This window comes from Myxocyprinus asiaticus, chromosome 13 (genome assembly GCF_019703515.2).
Source record: "Myxocyprinus asiaticus isolate MX2 ecotype Aquarium Trade chromosome 13, UBuf_Myxa_2, whole genome shotgun sequence".
Lineage (NCBI taxonomy): Eukaryota > Metazoa > Chordata > Actinopteri > Cypriniformes > Catostomidae > Myxocyprinus > Myxocyprinus asiaticus.
The window spans coordinates 16069211-16090739 of record NC_059356.1 but is presented as its reverse complement, the minus strand read 5'-3'; the positions used below and the strand labels follow the sequence as shown (position 1 = coordinate 16090739).

Here is a 21529-nt window from a genome sequence, read left to right as displayed (position 1 = left end):
TCCCCTCCACTGCAGCTCTTAAATCTTGTTCTCCATTCCGCATATTCAAACTGGTGGGTTACATTCAGTTTCAGTACACACACAAAAACATGAGTTGGGTAAATTAAGTAAGTAGGTAAGTACTTATTACTTCTCCAAAATTCTAATCATATTACTGACTTTACAGATTGCAAAAAATAAAAGTTTTTGTTTTCTACTAAAAAACTAATTCAAAATACAGTTTTTCTATACATTCTATACAAGAACATTCTAAAAAAAATTTATTCATATTTTCTCCTTGTTCATTGTCACACGCAGGTCATACAGTTTGCTCCACACGTTTCTCCCTTGCAGTGACTCATTAGGGGGAGCAAGCACAAACAGATGTATCTATTAACATATTTCATGTTTTAAATGTATTCTATATAAATAATATTATTTTAGAAATATGTGTAATCCAAGTAATGTACTTAAAGTAATTCAACTTATTGACATTTACATTTAGTCATTTAGCAGATGCTTTTATCCAAAGCGATTTACAAATGAGGAACATAAGCAATTTGTCATACACAATTCAACAATATCTTCAGTATCGCACTGCCCAGTTCTCAAAGTGGCTGGAGTACTATAGACTCAAGCGCAGAATAAAGATACTTACTTAAAGCTGAAGTATGTAATTCCTGTGACACTAGCACCACCAAACAGAATTGCAAAAATTTACTTTGTTCAATCAACAGTCGCTTAAAGTGCCACAGAGAGGCAGTGCTTACAGTTTTCGATAAAATTAACCTATGAATGGCTCACTAATAGTTGTCTCTGCATAGTAAGCCTGGATAGGACAAAGTATTTTAAAACAGAAAAAGTTACATAGATCAGCTTTAATTGAAAGTCAGTAGCTGTATTTATATTACAAGAATTTAAAATGTTATGTGTTACACACATTTTTGTACTAAAAGTAATTAGATTACAGTAATAATTTACTTTTTTAATCAGATTACATCCAACACTGATGAGAACCAACGCCATTTTGGTGCACCATTTTTTAATCTGAATGCAAATGTGAATGAGATTTCAGAGATTCAGCGGAGGGGAAGATAATCAGTGCATAAAGATGCAATTTTTTCTTTTCCTCACACAAAGCTATCATATGGTTTCATAAGAATTGAGATATAGCTCACAAGTTGTATGGACTGCTTTTATGTTGCTTTTATGGAGTTTGACAGCCATGGACACTGTGAACCTTCCTTGTAAGGTAAAGAGCTGTGTAAAGATTCTCTAAAATTTATTTTTCCCTTTTATCTAAAAAAGCAACAGCATAAAGGTTTTATACAGCATGAGGGTGATGAAAAAATGTACAGATTTGTCTTCTTTGTTGCACTGTTCCTTTGAGCCACAGAGTGCTTGTAGCACATAATTGTGAAGTGGCAGCTGAGGATTCTTCTCTGATTAGGCTGGTGATTTCTTTTAATGGGCGACACAGTGTTCATCAGCTCTTTAGATATTCAGAGAGTGTTTGCTATCTCAACTGAGAAAGAGGCAATCATGATTATTTGTGTTCCACATCTCTATTTGTGCTGTGCTGGCCAGAGACGAGAAACCGAGTTCTGTCACCAGCAATGCTGTGTTTGAACTTAATGACAAGACATGAATTTTTACTTTCTCTCTCTCTCCACAGTTATGATGGGGAGAATGGGCCCTCTCCTGGCCGAAGCCCTATGGATTCGCAGGCGAGTCCTGGGCTGGTGCTTCATCCCTCTTTCCCTCAGAGTCAAAGGAGGGAATCCTTCCTTTACCGATCTGACTCTGACTACGACATGTCCCCCAAGACCATGTCACGAAACTCCTCCATCAACAGCGAGGGGTAATCCGCCACCCGCACCACTCAGCACACACTCACTCCCTTCACCGATTACTATCTCAACTCTTCATTTTAAAAAGGCCTCAGAGGAATTTCTTTTATCCTAGAATCACCATGCAGCATTAAACACATCAGCTAAATCCCTTTTTACCCATCTCACTATAATACAGTTACACCCTCCAAAATGCTCTAGCTCTCTGCACACAGCAGTGACTGGCGTGACTGTGGATTAGGGCGATAAAAAAAATGCAGGCTTTGATGATTTCTAGCCATCTCGCTGTTGTAAAAGAGAATTTGAAAAACATTTACCGAAAATTATTACTGGTAGCAAAGTAAATGGGAGGGTCATAGTTTTATCAAAGTGATCAGTCCTTTTCTAACCATATACTGAAACCAGGGTTATTGTAGTTCTGATTTTAAAATATATATTTAATCCCCTTTACTCCCAATTTGGAATGCCCAATTCCCACTACTTAGTAGGTCCTCGTGGTGGCACGGTTACTCACTTCAATCCGGGTGGCGGAGGACAAGTCTCAGATGCCTCCACTTCTGAGACAGTCAATCCAAGCATCTTATGACGTGGCTCGTTGTACATGACACCACGGAGACTCACAGCATGTGGAGGCTCATGCTACTCTCCGCGATCCACGCACAACTTTCCACATGCCCCATTGAGAGCGAGAACCACTTAATCATGACCACGAGGAGGTTATCCCATGTGACTCTACCCTCCCTAGCAACCGGGCCAATTTGGTTGCTTAGGAGACCTGGCTGGAGTCACTCAGCACACCCTGGATTCGAACTCGCGACTCCAGGGGTGGTAGTCAGTGTCAATACTCGCTGAGCTACCCAGGCCCGTGATTTATTTTAAATTATTATTTAAATGTAATCTTAAATTTTTCCTTTCAATTTTTTTTAGTTTTCAGTAGTTTTCTCTCTTAGTTATTTATGCCATTTAAATATGTTTACAGGAAAGTTTACCCCAAAATGATAATTCTCCTTAATCATTTACTCAGCAACAAAGATATTTTGAAGGAGATATGATGTCAATATATCCAATGCAAGTCAATAGGGACTTACATTTCAAGCCCCAAAAAGAAAATGAAGGCAGCATAAAAGTAATCCATATGATTTTAGTGTTTTAATCCATGTCTTCTGAAGCTATATGATTGGTTTTGATATCTAGTGGCATTTTCATGTTTAATGAAGGCCGGTTGTGAAGGTTTACATTTTTTAAATACACTTTGTGTATCGATTGATTACCCAATAAAAAAAAAAATTTCATTTCAGTTTTCATATAGTTTTCATTTTATTTTTCTGTTAATAATATCATTAGCTGGATTTCTATCTATGTATTTTTTTGTGTGCAAATTTTGGAATATTTTTATTTAATTTTATTCAGTAAGAAGACATGCATATCAATTACGATGAAAACACCTTTATCAAGTTGAAAAATGTACAAACTATTCCTGTGAAATTTAAATAAGAATGTAGATGAGCATCAAAAAGTAATGTGATTTTGCCTCAACAAACCATATGAATACAGCGAATCCACTCAGAGAATATAATCAATATCATCACATAGCATCAAAAAAGTTTGATCTGGTTATTCTGAAATGCCACAGCCTGTCATCAAAATTATTGGCTGTTATTATTACCTCCAAGAACTGTCTGGCACGCTTTCGCTCCCAGATATAAAACATCTGCCGCTGAACGCTAGCAAACATGTTATTAATTTATTACATTTTAGTAATTTATGACACAAGAAATTTATAACATTTAATAAAAAGGAAACAGTGGCTTCAATTTCCATTTTCATTTCTATAATCCACCAGTTTGCCACATGGGATGGAAACGCTGCTTTATTCGCAATTTTATTTATTTACTTATTTTGCGATATTCCGATAAATTAAACTTGCATCTTGGATGAAAAACATATGTAGCTACTAACTGGAACTCATCATTTTCTCTCTCCTTTCTGCAGTCATGCTGAAGACCACATAGTCACCCCTTTTGCTCAGGTGAGCCTTTGTTGTGTCTGGCAAACAGTATATAATGAGGGCTAATTGCTTGTTATGACTTGCAGAGGTGGAGTTGACTGATATCCTGCTGTTCTCTCTCTCTCTCTCTCTTCCCCCTCCTCTCCTCTTCTTCTCTTTGACGCAGGTGTTGGCTAGCCTACGAACTGTCAGAAGCAACTTCACCATTCTCGCTAATGTCACGAGTCCCGCTAACAAGTCAGTTCACCTCTTCCAGCTTGCATCAATTTCTTTATCTCTGCTCTGCCCTCTCATGGCAAGCGGGGTGTCCTTTCCTATAAAGTGTTTTTGTATTGACACAGAACAGTCACATTGTAGTGATCATCATTTATTCATGATGAATAAATTAAACTAATGAACAAATATAATGTTTATTCACATGCACAAAACCACCCACACATTTTTTTTTTTTTTCAGTCATTGTTGGGACTTTCCATTGACTTATTTTATTTTTCCATTCAATTATATTTTCTAACCCCTGCCATTACACATATCTCCTCTTGAACTATACTAAACTCCCTTTTTCAGGACACTGTATTTTAAAGGTAATTTTGTAAAAATCCAAGTAACTTTACAGATCTTTATTGTAAAGGGTTTAAACAATGTTTTCCATGCTTGTTCAATGAACCATAAACAATTAATGAACATGCACCTGTGGAACAGTCATTAAGACAGTAACAGCTTACAGATGGTAGGCAATTAAGGTCACAGTTATAAAAACTTAGGACACTAAAGAGACCTTTCTACTGACTCTGAAAAACACCAAAAGAAAGATGTCCAGGGTCCCTGCTCATCTGCGTGAACGTGCTTTAGGCATGCTGCATGGAGGCATGAGGACTGCAGATGTGGCCAGGGCAATAAACTGCAATGTCTGTACTGTGAGATGCCTAAGACAGCGCAACAGAGAGACAGGAAGGACAGCTGATTGTCCTCGCAGTGAAAGACCACGTGTAACAACACCTGCACAGGATCAGTACATCCGAATATCACACCTGCGGGACAGGTACAGGATGGCAACAACAACTGCCTGAGTTACACCAGGAATGCACAATCCCTCCATCAGAGCTCAGACTGTCCGTAATAGGCTGAGAGAGGCTGGACTGAGGGCTTGTAGGCCTGTTGTAAGGCAGGTCCTTACCAGACATCACCGGCAACAACATCGCCTATGGGCACAAACCCACCTTCACTGGACCAGACAGGACTGCCAAAAAGTGCTCTTCACTGATGAGTCGCGGTTTTGTCTCACCAGGGGTGATGGTCGGACTCGCGTTTATCGTCGAAGGAATGAGCATTACACGGAGGCCTGTACTCTGGAGCAGGATTGATTTGGAGGTGGAGGGTCCGTCATGGTCTGGGGCGGTGTGTCACAGCATCATCGGACTGAGCTTGTTGTCATTGTAGGCAATCTCAACGCTGTGCGTTACAGGGAAGAATCCTCCTCCTTCATGTGGTACCCTTCCTGCAGGCTAATCCTGACATGACCCTCCAGCATGACAATGCCACCAGCCATACTGCTCGTTCTGTGCGTGATTTCCTGCAAGACAGTAATGTCAGTGTTCTGCCATGGCCAGCGAAGAACAAGAACTGCAAGAACACAGCAAGAACTGGCAAATCTGGTGCAGTCCATGAGAAGGAGATGCACTGCAGCACTTAATGCAGCTGGTGGCCACACCAGATACTGACTGTTACTTTTGATTGACCCCCCCTTTATTCAGGGACACATTATTCCATGTCTGTTAGTCACATGTCTGTGAAACTTGTTCAGTTTATGTCTTAGTTGTTGAATCTTTTTATGTTCATACAAATATTTACACACGTTAAGTTTGCTGAAAATAAAAGCAGTAGAAAGTGAGAGAACATTTCTTTTTTTGCTGAGTTTATTAACATAAATAATAACAAAATATCTTAAAGGTATATTCTGGGTCCAGTACAAGTTAAGCTTAATCAACAGCATTTGTGGCATAATGTTGATTACCACAAAAAAAAAAAAAAAAAATTTGACTCGTCCCTCCTTTAAAAAAAAAAAAAGCAGTGAGGCACTTACAATGGAAGTGAATGTGGCCAAGTTTTGAACATTAAAAAAAGATAGCCACAAGGCATAAACAGTATGAATGTTAACATGATTTTAGTGTGATAAAATCACTCACTAACCTTCCTGTGTAAAGTTATAGCCAGTTTTACAACTTTGTTGCCATGACGATGTAATGTCAACAAACCCTAAAATGACTGTAAAAATTACAATTTATACAACTTTACAGCTCAAATAATACACAAGTTTTAACAGAATAATTAATGTAAGTGCTTTTATAAAATTATAAGCTTCACATTTCTGCCTTTAAACCCTCTAAAAATTGGCCCCATTCACTTCCATTGTAAGTGTCTCACTGTAACCTCGATTTTTGCTTTTTTTAAAGAAAAGGAGGGACGAGTCAAAATCAGTTTTTGTGGTTATCTATATTATGCCACAAATTCTGTCAATTGAGCTTAACTTGTATTGAACCCAGAATATTTCCTTAAGTCAGGGACATGGACACTTATATTATATGTATACATCAGCATTCCTCATAGTCTGCTCATAACAAGTGTAGCCCTTCTCACTATTAGCTCATGCTATTAGTTTCACACCAGTAGAGGGTGCCCTCCACTCCACTAGCACTGATGTAATTATATTTTTGTCCACAGGAGATCGCCAGTGACAAGCCAACCCACTGTTACCCCGGCAACACTCTCAGGTATGTTTACTGTACTGTAACTTAATCACTGGTGAGCTTTCCATCTCCCAAACTAGCACTCTCCCACACAGCGTCTCTCACATTTATGCATACGCTTCCTCTTGAAGGCACTGTTGCCAGTATAAATGCATTACAGCATCAGAAATAGTGAAGCCATATGGGCAACATGGGTGGGATATAACGAGATTCTTGAAGCAGCCAAAGAACAGGCCGCAACAGCTAGTTGATGTGAAGAATGTGAACACTGAAGCATATCAGCAAGAATGCAAAGGTGCTCCAAATATTGAAGTTTTTTAAATAAATCATCTATTCAGATTCACCAAGAAAAGTGTGAAAAGAGAGAAAGCACCAAATTATCCTCAACAGCTCCAAAGCTACAGACCGGGCAGCTACAAATATTCATATTAGGAATCCAGATTGTCTGAAAACTGCTTAGTTCAGACACAGAGGCCTTATGCGCAAGACCCTTTGGCCTCACATGATCTATGAAAATCATATCGATTATTTTGTCACAATGGCCCTATTTACGTATGGAATTAAGATCTATCTCAGATGATCCGATCACAACTAGACCTGGTTGTAATATGCATCTCAAATACATCTCCTGTGACCACTTGTGTTCAGATATCGCAGGAACAGTCCCTGATTACATGACGGCACACATCAGTATTTACGTCCGTGTGTTACTGCATGATAATAAACTGCTAAAAATTAAAAAGAAAGCAGAGAAAAATCAGAAATCAGAATTTGTTTTAAAATCTAGGCACAAATATGACATTTCAAGCAGTTATTTTAGTTGAGTAAATGTAGACCTATTAACTGAGCTTTGGATGTTCTTGCTTCACAAGATTTGTGTCACTGCATAGTGAAGATGTTTTGTTCTATATTCGCATATATTTGTATATGCATTTTCACATTTTCCGCTTGGACGATTTTTTGGACGATGTAACAGGCAAAGTTTAAAATCCTTGTTTTAAAATCCAAGACGGTTTGCCCAAGACAGATCTTAATACCAGGTGTAAATGGGGCCTATGACATGTGCCCAAGTAACTGGTTAAAAACCACTGGCACCATCAGATCTCGTAATGTACTTCACATCAGTTGAGTGTGACTTAGCTGCAATGACTATACTTATTTCGTCACACACTGAATACATTTAATGAGTGAAGCACTTAGATAGCTTAGCTCATGTGCAAATCAGTAATAGCCAAGTTAGTCATATCTAGAACAACCTGTTGAATTTACTTTGATATACACGTTTTTAAATCTGTTTATATCACATCTGTCCTCAGCAATTTAACAGCAATATTCTTCCTCCTGGACTTTAATTCTCTTATTCCTCTGGTTTGAGGAGATATGATTATTCATTCTTGTGTGGTAAAAATCTATTATTTATGAGGCATTTGATCTCTCCATATGAAGCTCTTGAAATATTCATGCTCAGAAGTTTTCTATCAAGACATCACTTGGGCAGATCTCTTTGTCCTCCTGGCAGAACTACATCCCCACTGTTCACAATGACAGTTCACACTCAGTGTCCCATACTGAGTATTAGATCCAGGTGCACGTGACAGTGCTGTTTTGATGAAGTGCTGATGTTGTCTCTTGTCCTGTGTAGAGGAAACATACCAGCAGATGGCCCACGAGACTCTGGAGGAACTCGACTGGTGTTTGGACCAGCTGGAGACGATTCAGACCCACCGCTCTGTTAGCGAGATGGCCTCTAACAAGGTGTTTCTTTAATCACTCACTGCTGCATCTGTGCTGCCTACTTCTGTTCCTGTAGAAAATTCTACTCTTTCCCTTTCTATCTCACCCTCCCAGACCAAAACATACATTTAAGAATGTCTGAATCTCATTGCATTAAATGATAAAATATCAAAGTGACATTTATGTTTAAGTAAGAGCACAAGCCCATTTTTCAAGCAAAACATGCACAGAGAGACATTTGTTGTTGACATTTTAAAAGCTAAAACAATAGATATGTTGCTCATTATCATTTAGATCATTTCTGGTTGCCAAATTTTAGTGGAACATGTCCATAGTTCAGGCAGAAGAGTGTACCTTTTGCACCTCTAATAAGGGACTCAAGGAACAAAAACGAACACATTTTTTGCTAAACGAAATCCCATTCAATTGTTCCAGAGTGAAAATATCATTTCAAAATGTTGGTAATCGGTTTATAACTGGTTAATTTTGTTCCGATACTTTTTTCATGAAATCAAAGACTAAAGGATTTATCACAGTACATTTTCAGAATTACACCACTTCCCGTTGCCTAAAAAAAATGAGGCTTTTCTCTTTTTAGCAGAACATAAGCATACGCATAGATTCTGAAGAAAGCCGCTAATTTAAAAACTAATGTTAAAAAATGTAAAATAATTTGTTGATTTTAGGTGGCCAAATGAATATTTAAAATATGTTAAATGTTTTTGGGTAATTATTTAATATTAGAATACATTTATATTACATTTAGTTATTTTACAGGCTACTATCTACTATGCTTGTTATGATTTCTAGCCTGATAATTCCCCCACATGGGGAATATCCCCCAAAAATGTAATTGATTATTTTTGCTTATTTTAAGTGAGGCAAGTCCCTTATTTTGAGTCGTTTCTCTTGTGAGATCTTGAAACATTTGGTTTTTAGTCCCTGCCCCTAATGTAACTAGATGGAATTGCAAAAATACTGATTGTTTACAAACAGGTTTCCTGTATACTACCCCCCATCCCTCATTGGCAAAATAAACAAATAGTCCCTTCCCTAACTCAGACCATCGGTTGAACCAACATTGCTGTGTTGGGCAGGTTGAGATGCACAAACAACAACAAACTAGCTTAACAAACTAAACAATGTTTTGACTGCACAAAAGAACAACAGTGACTATGTTTATATGGACACCAGAAAGCGGCTTATTGCGAGAAAAATGTGTTCCGGTTTACATGCACTGTATAAGCGCCGTTCTCTTCTCACATACATGCGGCTCGGTCAGTAAGCACTCGATATTTTGCTTTGGTGTGTATAAATGGGTATCCTTTATAGTGTGGTGATTTTTCCTCTGGACTCCCAGAAATGTTTAATTCTTTCCGCTGTGTTGAATTGTTGTTGTGCTCTATCCTATGATGTTTTTTATCCCGGTCTATACCACGCACACTTCAAACACATCAGAATGCCAATTATGCATTTACCTGTCCACATTAATCTGCGTTCTTCGAGAGAAACCTAGGTGTGTTAAACCACTTTCTCTTAATCCCTTAAACTGCGTAAGGAAATCAGCATTCTAGTTACCTGACGTTTCAGAACGCCACTGTGACGGAACGACCCACCCCTCCCTCTCGTCATCGACGCCCCGCGTCTTAGGGCCGTCCTCCAGCCAGGCCCACGATGGGAGCTGGGCAGGAGAAGAGAAGAGGCACAAAATAAAAAAGCCTTATTGGGGCAGCGTTAATGAGGCACACCTGAATTGGATGGAGCCTCATCTGCGCTACATTAAAAAAGCAGAATGCGCCTCTTCTCTGGCGTCCTCGCAGATCAAGGAGCAGAGCGAGGAGTGTCTGGCTGAACCGCACCCCTGGACACCCTGCGCAAATTAGATGCAACGCCAGGGGATTGGAGTACAGACCGGGCAGACCCTCACACTCGCTGCGGCTCCAGAGAAGACAGGCCGCCAATGGAGCCGCTGCCCCTCGAGCCACAGACCATGGGGGGGTAGCGCGTCTGGCCGCCGGACCCCTCCCACATCCTGGATCCTCCTCTGGACACTCCCCATCCTACATAATGCCACCTTTTACTGCGAGGATGCCAGATTCCCCTTTATTTTGAATACTTTCCCCCTGGACACTATTTTCCCCATTTATTTACATTTTATGTTTATTATTTTAATAAATGCCTCTCCGAGGCTTGAGGCCACACCCACAGTGTCTGTCTCTTGCTCACCCCGCCACATCCGCTTTCTGCAAAAACTCTGGAATTAATTGTTTTCTTAGGTGCATGTAAACGTGGTCAGTGTTTCTTAGAGAAATCAACCAGTGAATGGCTTACTTATAGTCTCTGCATATTAAGATGGGAAAGAAGAACGTATTTTAACATTCAAGAAAATAGCTGAGCAAGTAAAGACACTGACTACCACACCTGGAGTCGTAAGTTTGAATACAGGGTGTGCTGAATGACTCCAGTCAGGCTTCCTAAGCAACAAATTGGCCCGGTTACTAGGGTGGATAGAGTCACGTTGGGTTAACCTCCTTGTGGTCGCTATAATGTGGTTCTCACTCTCGATGGGGTGCGTGGTGAGTTGTGCGTGGATGCCAGGCTGACAACATCTTCAGAAGACAGGGGCTTTTGAAAACCGCAGAGACCTAGCACGTGTGGAGGCTTCATGTTATTCTCCACGGTAACACTCTCAACAAGCCACGTGATAAAATGCACAGATTGACGGTCTCAGACGCGGAGGCAACTGAGATTCGTCCTCCGCCACCTGGATTGAAGCAATTCACTACGCCACCACTAGGACTTAGAGCGCATTGGATATTGCCATTCCAAATTGGGGAGAAAATAAAAAACATTTTTTAAAAAAAACATTCAAAAAATTACACACTTCATCTCTGAACCTCAAGTGTATATATTCTGTGGCACTAGCGCCACCGAATAGAATTGAAAAAATAAACATGGTTTTCATTGTTTTCAAATGCCCCCGTCTGCTGTTGATGTTGTCGGCCTGGACAAAACTGGTCGTTCAAAACAACAGAATTACTATAGCACCACAGAGACGCAGTGTTTACAGTTTTCTAGAAAATTAATCTACGAATATCTTGCTTATAGTTGTCAATGCATATTAAGCCGGGATAGAAGATTTTAACACTGAAAAAGTTACACACTTCAGCTTCAATTTTATTATCTATTAATTCAATTCAATTAATACATTTTGAAGTTTGGCTTAGTGTCCAGATACCTTTAGGGCCACTGTACTTTGCGCATTTCGCAAAATGTGTAACATTTAATTTTCACTAAGAATAGGTTTTATATACAGTATTTGCCATTCTGTAATATTATAATGCATGAAGGGCAATCTGCATCTATGTGCAGGTGGAAAAAATATTATTGAGTGGACTGTGTGTGGCAGTTTGTCAAGTGAAAATTCTGAAATGGTCCCTTTTAAGCACTGTTTTTTTCCAATGTACAGGTGCATCTCAATAAATTAGAATGTCGTGGAAAAGTTCATTTATTTCAGTAATTCAACTCAAATTGTGAAACTCGTGTATTAAATAAATTCAGTGCACACAGACTGAAGTAGTTTAAGTCTTTGGTTCTTTTAATTGTGATGATTTTGGCTCACATTTAACAAAAACCCACCAATTCACTATCTCAAAAAATTAGAATACATCATAAGACCAATAAAAAAAACATTTTTAGTGAATTGTTGGCCTTCTGGAAAGTATGTTCATTTACTGTATGTACTCAATACTTGGTAGGGGCTCCTTTTGCTTTAATTACTGCCTCAATTCGGCGTGGCATGGAGGTGATCGGTTTGTGGCACTGCTGAGGTGGTATGGAAGCCCAGGTTTCTTTGACAGTGGCCTTCAGCTCATCTGCATTTTTTGGTCTCTTGTTTCTCATTTTCCTCTTGACAATACCCCATAGATTCTCTATGGGGTTCAGGTCTGGTGAGTTTGCTGGCCAGTCAAGCACACCAACACCATGGTCATTTAACCAACTTTTGGTGCTTTTGGCAGTGTGGGCAGGTGCCAAATCCTGCTGGAAAATGAAATCAGCATCTTTAAAAAGCTGTTCAGCAGAAGGAAGCATGAAGTGCTCCAAAATTTCTTGGTAAATGGGTGCAGTGACTTTGGTTTTCAAAAAACACAATGGACCAACACCAGCAGATGACATTCCGCCCCAGATCATCACAGATTGTGGAAACTTAACACTGGACTTCAAGCAACTTGGGCTATGAGCTTCTCCACCCTTCCTCCAGACTCTAGGACCTTGGTTTCCAAATGAAATACAAAACTTGCTCTCATCTGAAAAGAGGACTTTGGAACACTGGGCAACAGTCCAGTTCTTCTTCTCCTTAGCCCAGGTAAGACGCCTCTGACGTTGACTGTGGTTCAGGAGTGGCTTAACAAGAGGAATACGACAACTGTAGCCAAATTCCTTGACATGTCTGTGTGTGGTGGCTCTTGATGCCTCAGTCCATTCCTTGTGAAGTTCACCCAAATTCTTGAATTGATTTTGCTTGACAATCCTCATATGGCTGCGGTTCTCTCGGTTGGTTGTGCATCTTTTTCCTTCCACACTTTTTCCTTCCACTCAACTTTCTGTTAACATGCTTGGATATAGCACTCTGTGAACAGCCAGCTTCTTTGGCAATGAATGTTTGTGGCTTACCCTCCTTGTGAAGGGTGTCAATGATTGTCTTCTGGACAACTGTCAGATCAGCAGTCTTCCCCATGATTGTGTAGCCTAGTGAACCAAACTGAGAGACCATTTTGAAGGCTCAGGAAACCTTTGCAGGTGTTTTGAGTTGATTAGCTGATTGGCATGTTACCATATTCTAATTTGTTGAGATAGTGAATTGGTGGGTTTTTGTTAAATGTGAGCCAAAATCATCACAATTAAAAGAACCAAAGACTTAAACTACTTCAGTCTGTGTGCACTGAATTTATTTAATACACGAGTTTCACAATTTGAGTTGAATTACTGAAATAAATGAACTTTTCCACGATATTCTAATTTATTGAGATGCACCTGTATATTTAATTATCTGCAAACGTGAAGGCAAATATCTTTTGTGTGCATCTATGTCAGGCTTGTCATATGCGCTGCTCTGGATTGAGAAATGTAGGAGAGAAGGAGAGAAGGTGAGAGAGAGAGAGGAAAAAAGCAGAGTAAGATTGCAAACGAGAGGGTTTGTGGTAAGGGATGACATAAAATGAGGGAGGAGGGGGGTGCTGATGCCAGTGTTTCTGCTGTAACCTTCGTTGCTATCGAGCTGCAGCAAGGTCTATCCTGCCAGTTTTACCATTGGCTCTTCACTGTGGCCATAAAGCATGTGATTTTGACACTGGCCAATGAAAAATCACTTGCACTCTTCCATAGCTTCCCCATTTAAAGAGACAGTACGATTTTCCCTTACCCTGAAAGAAAAGACTGTGGATATGCAATTTTTGTACAGTTGTTGCCAAACGCCATATTACACCTGTGTTGCTTGTGTTTTGGTGCATGTTTGATAAGATGAATTTCAATATGGGAAGTAAAGAGTGTATGTGTGTATGTGCTAAGCCGTGTGTGAATTGAAGATCTCTTGGGTGACATAGAGAGGCAGAGTGCTTTCTTGTATGTAGAAGCAGATGATACATGCAAACACACACATACGCACACAGACACACGCACACACACACACACACACACACACACACACACAAGCAGAATCAGTCATGCATAAATTAGGGTAAACACAGATTCCCACCTTTTTCTTTTTCTCAGACTAATAAATACATACAGAATCACACACATACACTCTCATACATACATACACACACACACACACACACACACACACACACACACGTTTCTCCATTTTTTCACACTCTTCATGCTGTCTACTGAACATGCGCACATAGAGTGCGCGTACACGCACACACACCACAAGCACACACATCCAAGCACGCGCCTCCTGCCACAGCAGCTGATTAGCTTGCGAGAACTGTCTACGGCATCCAGGGAGACAGAGCGAGAGGCAGCGTATCGGCTAAGCAGCATCAGCGAGTCTCATGCTGTGTGTGGATTAAACGGCTGCTGAAGAGAGCAACGTTATGCCAACAGGACTGGTACTGTGTTCCGTGGACTGTGCGCTCCAAACACAACTCGCTGGGAACGCTGGGCCCGGGTCCTAGAGCTCTGCGGTGGGGGAGGGGCGTCAACGCAGCAGGAGAGAGAAAGAGGATGTTTTTCCAGACCACCAATCTTTTGTAGTTTTACATTTGGCTAAGGGTTCTCTCGCTTCTGCATTTCCATGTCTCTCTGTTTGTGTCTTTTTCTGTCTGTCTCCTCTCAAACGTCTCCTCCTGCTGTTGCCTGTCTGACTGTTGCTGTTTTCATTCTTCATCCTTTCATACCTTAGTCTCCATCACCTGCTTCTCCTCTCTGTTAGCTGTTTGTTCGCCTCCATTTTTTCTCATTTCACCCTCGGTGTCTCTGTCCTCCTTCACACTGCATCCTCTCTGTGCCCTTCAGACAGTCCCCTCTCTCTGACTCTCCATCTTTGTCTGTTCCACCTCTCGTCGCTTTCTCCGCTAGACTGGGGTCAGCTCTACTCAGCTGCTGGGATGAGATGTAGTCCCTTTGGCCTGTGGATTTGGGTGGCTCCTGGCGGGCCATTCACAGGGGACATTTGTGTGCATATTGCCGTGGAACCAGGGCCTGATTACGGTAACACTTGCTGCATGTAGAGAGACAGTTTTTGCGAGTGCTCGCCGCCAAACTTCCGCCCTGCTTGCTCCCCTCCTGTTGGGGGCAGCCGTCACTCTGGAGCGTCCCGGCCGTCTAGGCTGCGGCCTTTCTGCCCACACCTTAACCACGTCCTCATGCCGCTGGGGCACCCGCCGTGCTTCTGCCCCTGTGCACTTCCGTGCCTCTTGCTTTTGCCAACGGCCCACACCGTCTGTCACCCTCAGCATGGGTGTGGTTGAGGCAATTGATGCTTCACCCTCTTCCTGCCCCTCACCTGTGCCCGGAGGCTACCGGCTGGCCCATTCCTCCAGCTACAGCCCTCTGCAGGGGAGAAGAGGGTCAGAGCTGGAGCTTGGGGCAACCGCAGATGGAGTGCTGGATGGAGGTGGCCAGGCCACCGAGCATAGGACCCCCTTCATGGATCTGTTCTGTGAGACCTGCTCCAAACCCTGGCTCATTGGCTGGTGGGATCAGGTAAGGCCAGTATCAACAGAAAGACGTCACTGAATATCTGTTAACAAAACTTGGCTAGATACTTAAAGGGTTAGTTCACCCCAAAAAGGAAATTCTGTCATCAATGGCTTATGTTGTTCCAAACCCAAGTGAACACAAAAGTGGATGTTAAGCAGAATGTTAGGGTTACTGACAGACTGAATGGAAAATAGATGCAATGAAAGTGAAAGATGACTGAGGTTAACATTCTGCCTATCATGAGGGTGAGTAAACAGAATAAACAGAATAGTCATGTTTGGGTGAATTATCCTTGTAAACAGAGAATGACTGATTGTTTAGGATGATGATGATGATAGGTAGAAATGCGGAAATGTAACTAGGGCAGGGAAAAGAGAAGTTGCTGAGGTGATTGAGCTGAAATGCTTCTGGATTTGACTACACGTGGGGCAGATGTTTGTTGTATGTTGGGTGGATCCAAATGCAATTCTTACACCTTCACGAAGCAAGAGAGAGCTTAGGTTTAAATCACAACTTGTGCACTTGTTCAGTGTCACTTTGAGAGGGAGGGTGAAAATGACTGCTGCAGTAGAATTTGACTTATGTTGTTTCTGTGCTAAAAGATGGATATGACAGAGAATCTGCATGCTAGGCTTGTGTCACAGGACGCCTCGACCTCACTCTTCCCCCTTCCTCCACACCTGCCCCCTCTTTCCTTCCGTCCAGCCTCCTCTCCAATGCTATGTCTCAAGCTAGCCCGGGCTCAGGCTCAGTTTGTCCAGTATGTGGTATAGTAGGCCCAGCTCTTTTTGCCTTTAAATGCTCTGTTGAATAGTTTCTTCATTCTATAGTTGTGTACTGCTGTTTGAGCTGCTTGACATGAATGTTTGTTATGTTAAATTTGGCAGAGTTACTCTTGGCTGGCAGTGCCTGTGTCCCACTGTTTTTAATTCCATTCTCTAGCAATGACAAACTTTGAGTTTTTGCCTGTGGTGTGGAATCGGATGCCCTCTTTGGTTTCAGTTAAATTTATTTTCTGTTCTTATTTCTATTTACCTAATCACTGAATGACAAACATGTTCTATCCAAATTTCTTAAAGGGATAGAATGCCCAAAAATGACATTTCTGTCATCATTTACTCACTCCCATGGTGTCCCAAATGACACACTATACACTGTGCACCTACACTACATGCTATGTATTCAGTCACATAGTGCATGAATTTTCAAAGTGTAGTATCGTCTCAAATGGAACTCTGAAGTTTTTTTTACTTAAGCTTTTTAAGCATTTGACATTTTTCAGCTGACGGAAGTGGTTTCAAATGCACACTGTAAAAAATTTACAGTATTTTAAAAGATGTAACAGTAATTTCTTACAATAAAATATTGCTTTCAACAACATTTTCTGTCATAACACAACATATTACTGTGAAAAAATAAATTACAATATCGCACTGCATTGTGGGATAATAGTGTTTCATTTTAAGTCACCATTACGGTGTTTAGTGTTCCCTTAGGATGGGAACTTTTACTAATTTATTTATAATTCATTTTCTTCCAGCTGGTGCAATTGTTTAAAAACACAATTTGTTGCACTGTGATGTATTCAGAAAATTAATTCAATTTAATGATTGATTTTGTCTGGTCATGATGTATAAATGAAAGTAAAGAAATACTATAAATTTAAATATAAAATGAGGGTGAGATGTTTGCAATGCTAGTCTATGATATGATTGGTTTTATCACTCAGGAACTTTTATTTAAAAAATTCAACCGTAGGCACCCACAGATATCAACACAGCATATAAAACTCAACAATGGTGACAAGTAACAAAAAAGCTAAAAATGTTTTAAAAAATAAAGATGATCAGTGTGATTCTACAACGCAGCATTGCTACATGACAGTAATTTCCTGGACCTGTTAACTGTGAAGTCACAGTATACAGTTGTCTATTAATTGTGATAAATTGTAGAAATACTACTGTAAAATATACTGTGAAAGTCAAGCAATTTGTAGCCAAGAATATACTTTAAAATCACACCAAAATATTTAACAGTGCATGTGAAGTGTTGCTGCTAGCTTTAGCATGTTAGCCAATCTCAGTCCAACACTTTTATCTCAAATGATGTACATATTCACACAGTGTGGGTTGATGGTAAAGCATTCAGCTTACATTTGCAAGGTGTTGTCTTCACAGAAATTTTGCTAGTTGCAACATTCACCATTAATTACGATTGTTTTGTCAGGCCAGCATTGCACCCAGGTAACACTGCCACTTCTGCTCCATACAGTAGGGCAAGCTGCGAGTGCTGAGTGCATGAATTGTCTGACATTACACACACTTTTATTTCGGTTGAAGAAATACATTATCCTGATACTCGTAGTAATCTTTTCGCTGGATTTTCAGTGTGAACACATTACTAACACAGCTTACAGTACAAAATGGCATAAAATAATGTAGAAGTATGGAGTCACACACCGGCCGCATCTGGCGGATGACATGGCGCATTCTAAAATTCAAAACATTTGTTTTTTATGAAGGTATGCACACCGCCTCTCGGCATCTGTCGGCGGTGCCCAGCGACGACTCCGGAGGCTGCTCAAAATCCTACAGCACCACGGAGTGCAACAAGCATAGTTTTCCATTAAATTCGACCCAAATCATAAAAAAGGACATAGATGATTTACTGTAGCCATCACTGAATGATATATTGTGTGTATGTATCTTTCATATAGCCTACACAACATATTTTCAGTTACAAATATGTCTTTTTGTGGTTTGATAGCTTGAATGAAACCTATTCAAGGCTACATGCACAAAAATTGCAGAAACGTTGCCATTAGTTCGCACAGTTACACCAGTTTAATACACTAACCTGCAAAGTCAACGTCACTTTGTTCATTTTTGAAGACATACAGAAACCTTTAGAACTTTTGTGGTGGCTATTCACAAATTTTTGACTGCCACCTGCACCGCATCGACATGTCCTGTCCTACCCGCGAAGAGGTGCTAATTTATGGGGAAAAGATGCAATAATAGTGAATGGTGATTGAGGCAGTTAATTAACATTCTAACATTCTGCCTAATATCTCCTTTTGTGCTCTATAGAAGAAAGTAAATTATACACATATAAAACAAATAAATAATGACAGAATTTTCATTTTAATGGATCTGCAGATAAATACAGTAGCACAAAATTTAAGTTTGGCATAATAAGAGGTGCCACACAGTATGCCTTATTATTATTATTATTATTATTATATTATTATTAATTTCAATTATTAATGTAATGATAATTAAGTATATTATAATGAGTGTTAAAAAAAACATTGGTATATGCCATATATTTACCATTAAGGATTTAAATATAATGTTGCCATTGCTTGTGCCCTTCTTTAATAGACACAACCAGCAGAGTCTGTCTTAGTCAATAAATGCAACAGATTGTATCATAGTCTCCTAGTAACACATATTTGTTTTGCTTTGGTCAGAATTTTCCCCACATGATCTGGTAGCAGCTTGGTCCTCCAGAGGATGCATATTAAAAACAGTTGGCAGTGGCACTCCGTGAATGTTTTAATAATGACTCAGGACAGTACGGACAGAGACTTGGTACAGTGTGTGACACGTACTTCCACAGAGAAAAAAAAAATGTAAATGAAGCTTTATATAAACTCAGACCTTGACTGCATGAGATAGACTGATAGACATGGTCTCTATTGATTCCTGAGGAAAATTTCAGGAAGATTCAGGTTTACGGTGTGCAAAATGGCATATACTATATATATGCTATACCATATTAATTGTTATTTTACCCATTGTGTCGTTTATTATAACTAACATGATAGATTCTGTCTTAAAGCCTGATGGGAGGAATATTACCATCGTAACATGTTGTTGCTTGCCTTGCATAATGTAACAATAACTTGTTGATGCATTATTTGCATATATCTATGTAAAAAGCATATTGTGGGGCAATTGAAGGCAGATCATGAAAGAAGAAGGAATCCAAATGCAAGCAATGGAAAAATATGACTGCAGAGGGCAATTGTATAGCTGTAGAATAATGGAGAGAATGTGGAGGACAGGGCTGAAGAGAGACAGGAAAGGAAGAGACAAAACAAGCTGACAGAGAGAGAGATAAAGACAGAATGGAGGAGAGCAGGAGAGATGGAGAGTGATACAAAGAGTGTTGACCTTGGAGGAGGTCAGAGACAGACACCTGCCTACTCTCTCAGATTGTCACCCAACCCATCGCATTGCTCCCATCATGCTGCAGGAGGGACTGTAAGGATGCAGTTGCTAAGGAAACCTGCTGGTTTCCATGGAGATTGTAATGTGTGAAGGACCAGTCAGTGGGACAGACCAGGGGTCTTTTCGGAGTCGTGCTGTGCGACTGTGTGGTTGTGTTACGCGTTGTCTGCTGAATTTGCACAATTTTGTTCATTTGAGGCAAACATATGGTGCTTATAAACAGCTAGTTCCTTTTATAACAAATACCTTTTTTCTCCTGTATGCTATAGCGATTTTTCCACTGTGCTCTCCCCCAATGGCCTCAACTTAATTACACTTTAATTAAAGACAGGCCTTTCTTCTAACCACACAATTTTACCATTGCTACATACGAATGGCCTTCATGGTTTTTTATTGTTTTATTTGTATGCGACTATCTCTAGACATAATACATATATAACCTTTCAGTACAGCAGTATACAGTGGTGTTTTGGTAAACATGACGCAGATATTTTCAACATGTGTGTTATTTTTGACCCTTTTAACTGTTAAAAACAGTGAAATAAACAACAAATCTTTATCTTGTATTTGGTCAAAATGCCTTTGGATTCTCCACTACAATTAATAAAAGAGTAAGTTAACAAATATATTACATTTTTATGATACTTGCTTATTTTTATGCAAAGTCAGGGTGTTTTGGGTGATTAATAGGGCGTTGCTAGGTGGTTCACAATGTATTCACAATGATTTTGCCGGCGATATGTAATTAAACAGCAATTAGCGCTTTTCCACCATGGGCCGAGAAGTTTTGAGCACAGTGATGAATGGTTCAAGCAGCATTTCTACTTAAGCACAAGTCAGCACGGTGTGATTACAAACCATTCTTGGTCCAGCCAGGTCTCCTAAGGAACCAGATTGGCCCGGTTGCTAGGGAGGGTAGAGTCACATGGGGTAATCTCCTCGTGGTCGCGATTAAGTGGTTCTCGCTCTCAATGGGGCGCGTGGTAAGTTATGCTTGGATCGCGGAGAGTAGCATGAACCTCCACATGCTGTGAGTCTCCGCAGTGTCATGTACAGTGAGCCATGTGATAAAATGTGCGGATTGACGGCAACTGAGACTTGTCCTCCGTCACCCGGATTGAGGTGAGTAACCGCGCCACCACGAGGACCTATTAAGTAGTGGGAATTGGGCATTCCAAAACTGGGGAGAAAAGGGGATAAAAACATTTTTAAAAAAAACATTCTTGGCCCAGATTTCTCTGCTCGGTAAGCTATTCCATACTCAACCGTGCTGGTGAAATGCCTTTGGTACATGTCTAATCGCAGGGGCGGATCTAGACATTTTTTTATGGGGTGGCAAGGGGGTGGCATGCAAACTATCAGGGGTGGCAACAGCAAAGCAAGCACCCTTGCGTAGTTCTTATGGATTAAGTACTAGTTCATTAATTGGAGTCACTGTCATATTACAAATGTCCATGAATTTACAATACAACTGCATTTCCACAGGAACCACCTAGTAACCATTTTGCAACATAATTTATGTATATATATATATATATATATATATATATATAATTATTATTATTTTTTTTGTCTATTAAACGCATCAACAAATTCTAAATGTTCCTAAGCTTCACATATAGAACCGGCAATCTGGACTAAATGTCACCACCTTATGCAGGCCAAATGTTTTTATTTTGTTAAGTGTACCCATGGATAGAAAATGCATGCATATCCCATCTTATTCTGCTAAAAAAAAGTCCTGTAGGCCTATCACCTTTGTAACAG

At 40.2% G+C, this 21529-nt stretch overlaps 1 protein-coding gene across 1 annotated transcript in view; it reads left to right on the top strand.

Moving 5' to 3' along the window:
* The window catches only part of LOC127449952 (cAMP-specific 3',5'-cyclic phosphodiesterase 4C-like), a 76651-nt gene that overhangs the window by 39566 nt on the left and 15556 nt on the right, over nucleotides 1-21529 (top strand). Inside the window, exons 2-6 of the mRNA XM_051713604.1 lie at nucleotides 1655-1840; nucleotides 3822-3858; nucleotides 4004-4074; nucleotides 6559-6608; nucleotides 8227-8339. Coding sequence (XP_051569564.1) covers nucleotides 1655-1840; nucleotides 3822-3858; nucleotides 4004-4074; nucleotides 6559-6608; nucleotides 8227-8339 — 457 coding nt within the window. The remainder of the gene's footprint in view (nucleotides 1-1654; nucleotides 1841-3821; nucleotides 3859-4003; nucleotides 4075-6558; nucleotides 6609-8226; nucleotides 8340-21529) is intronic.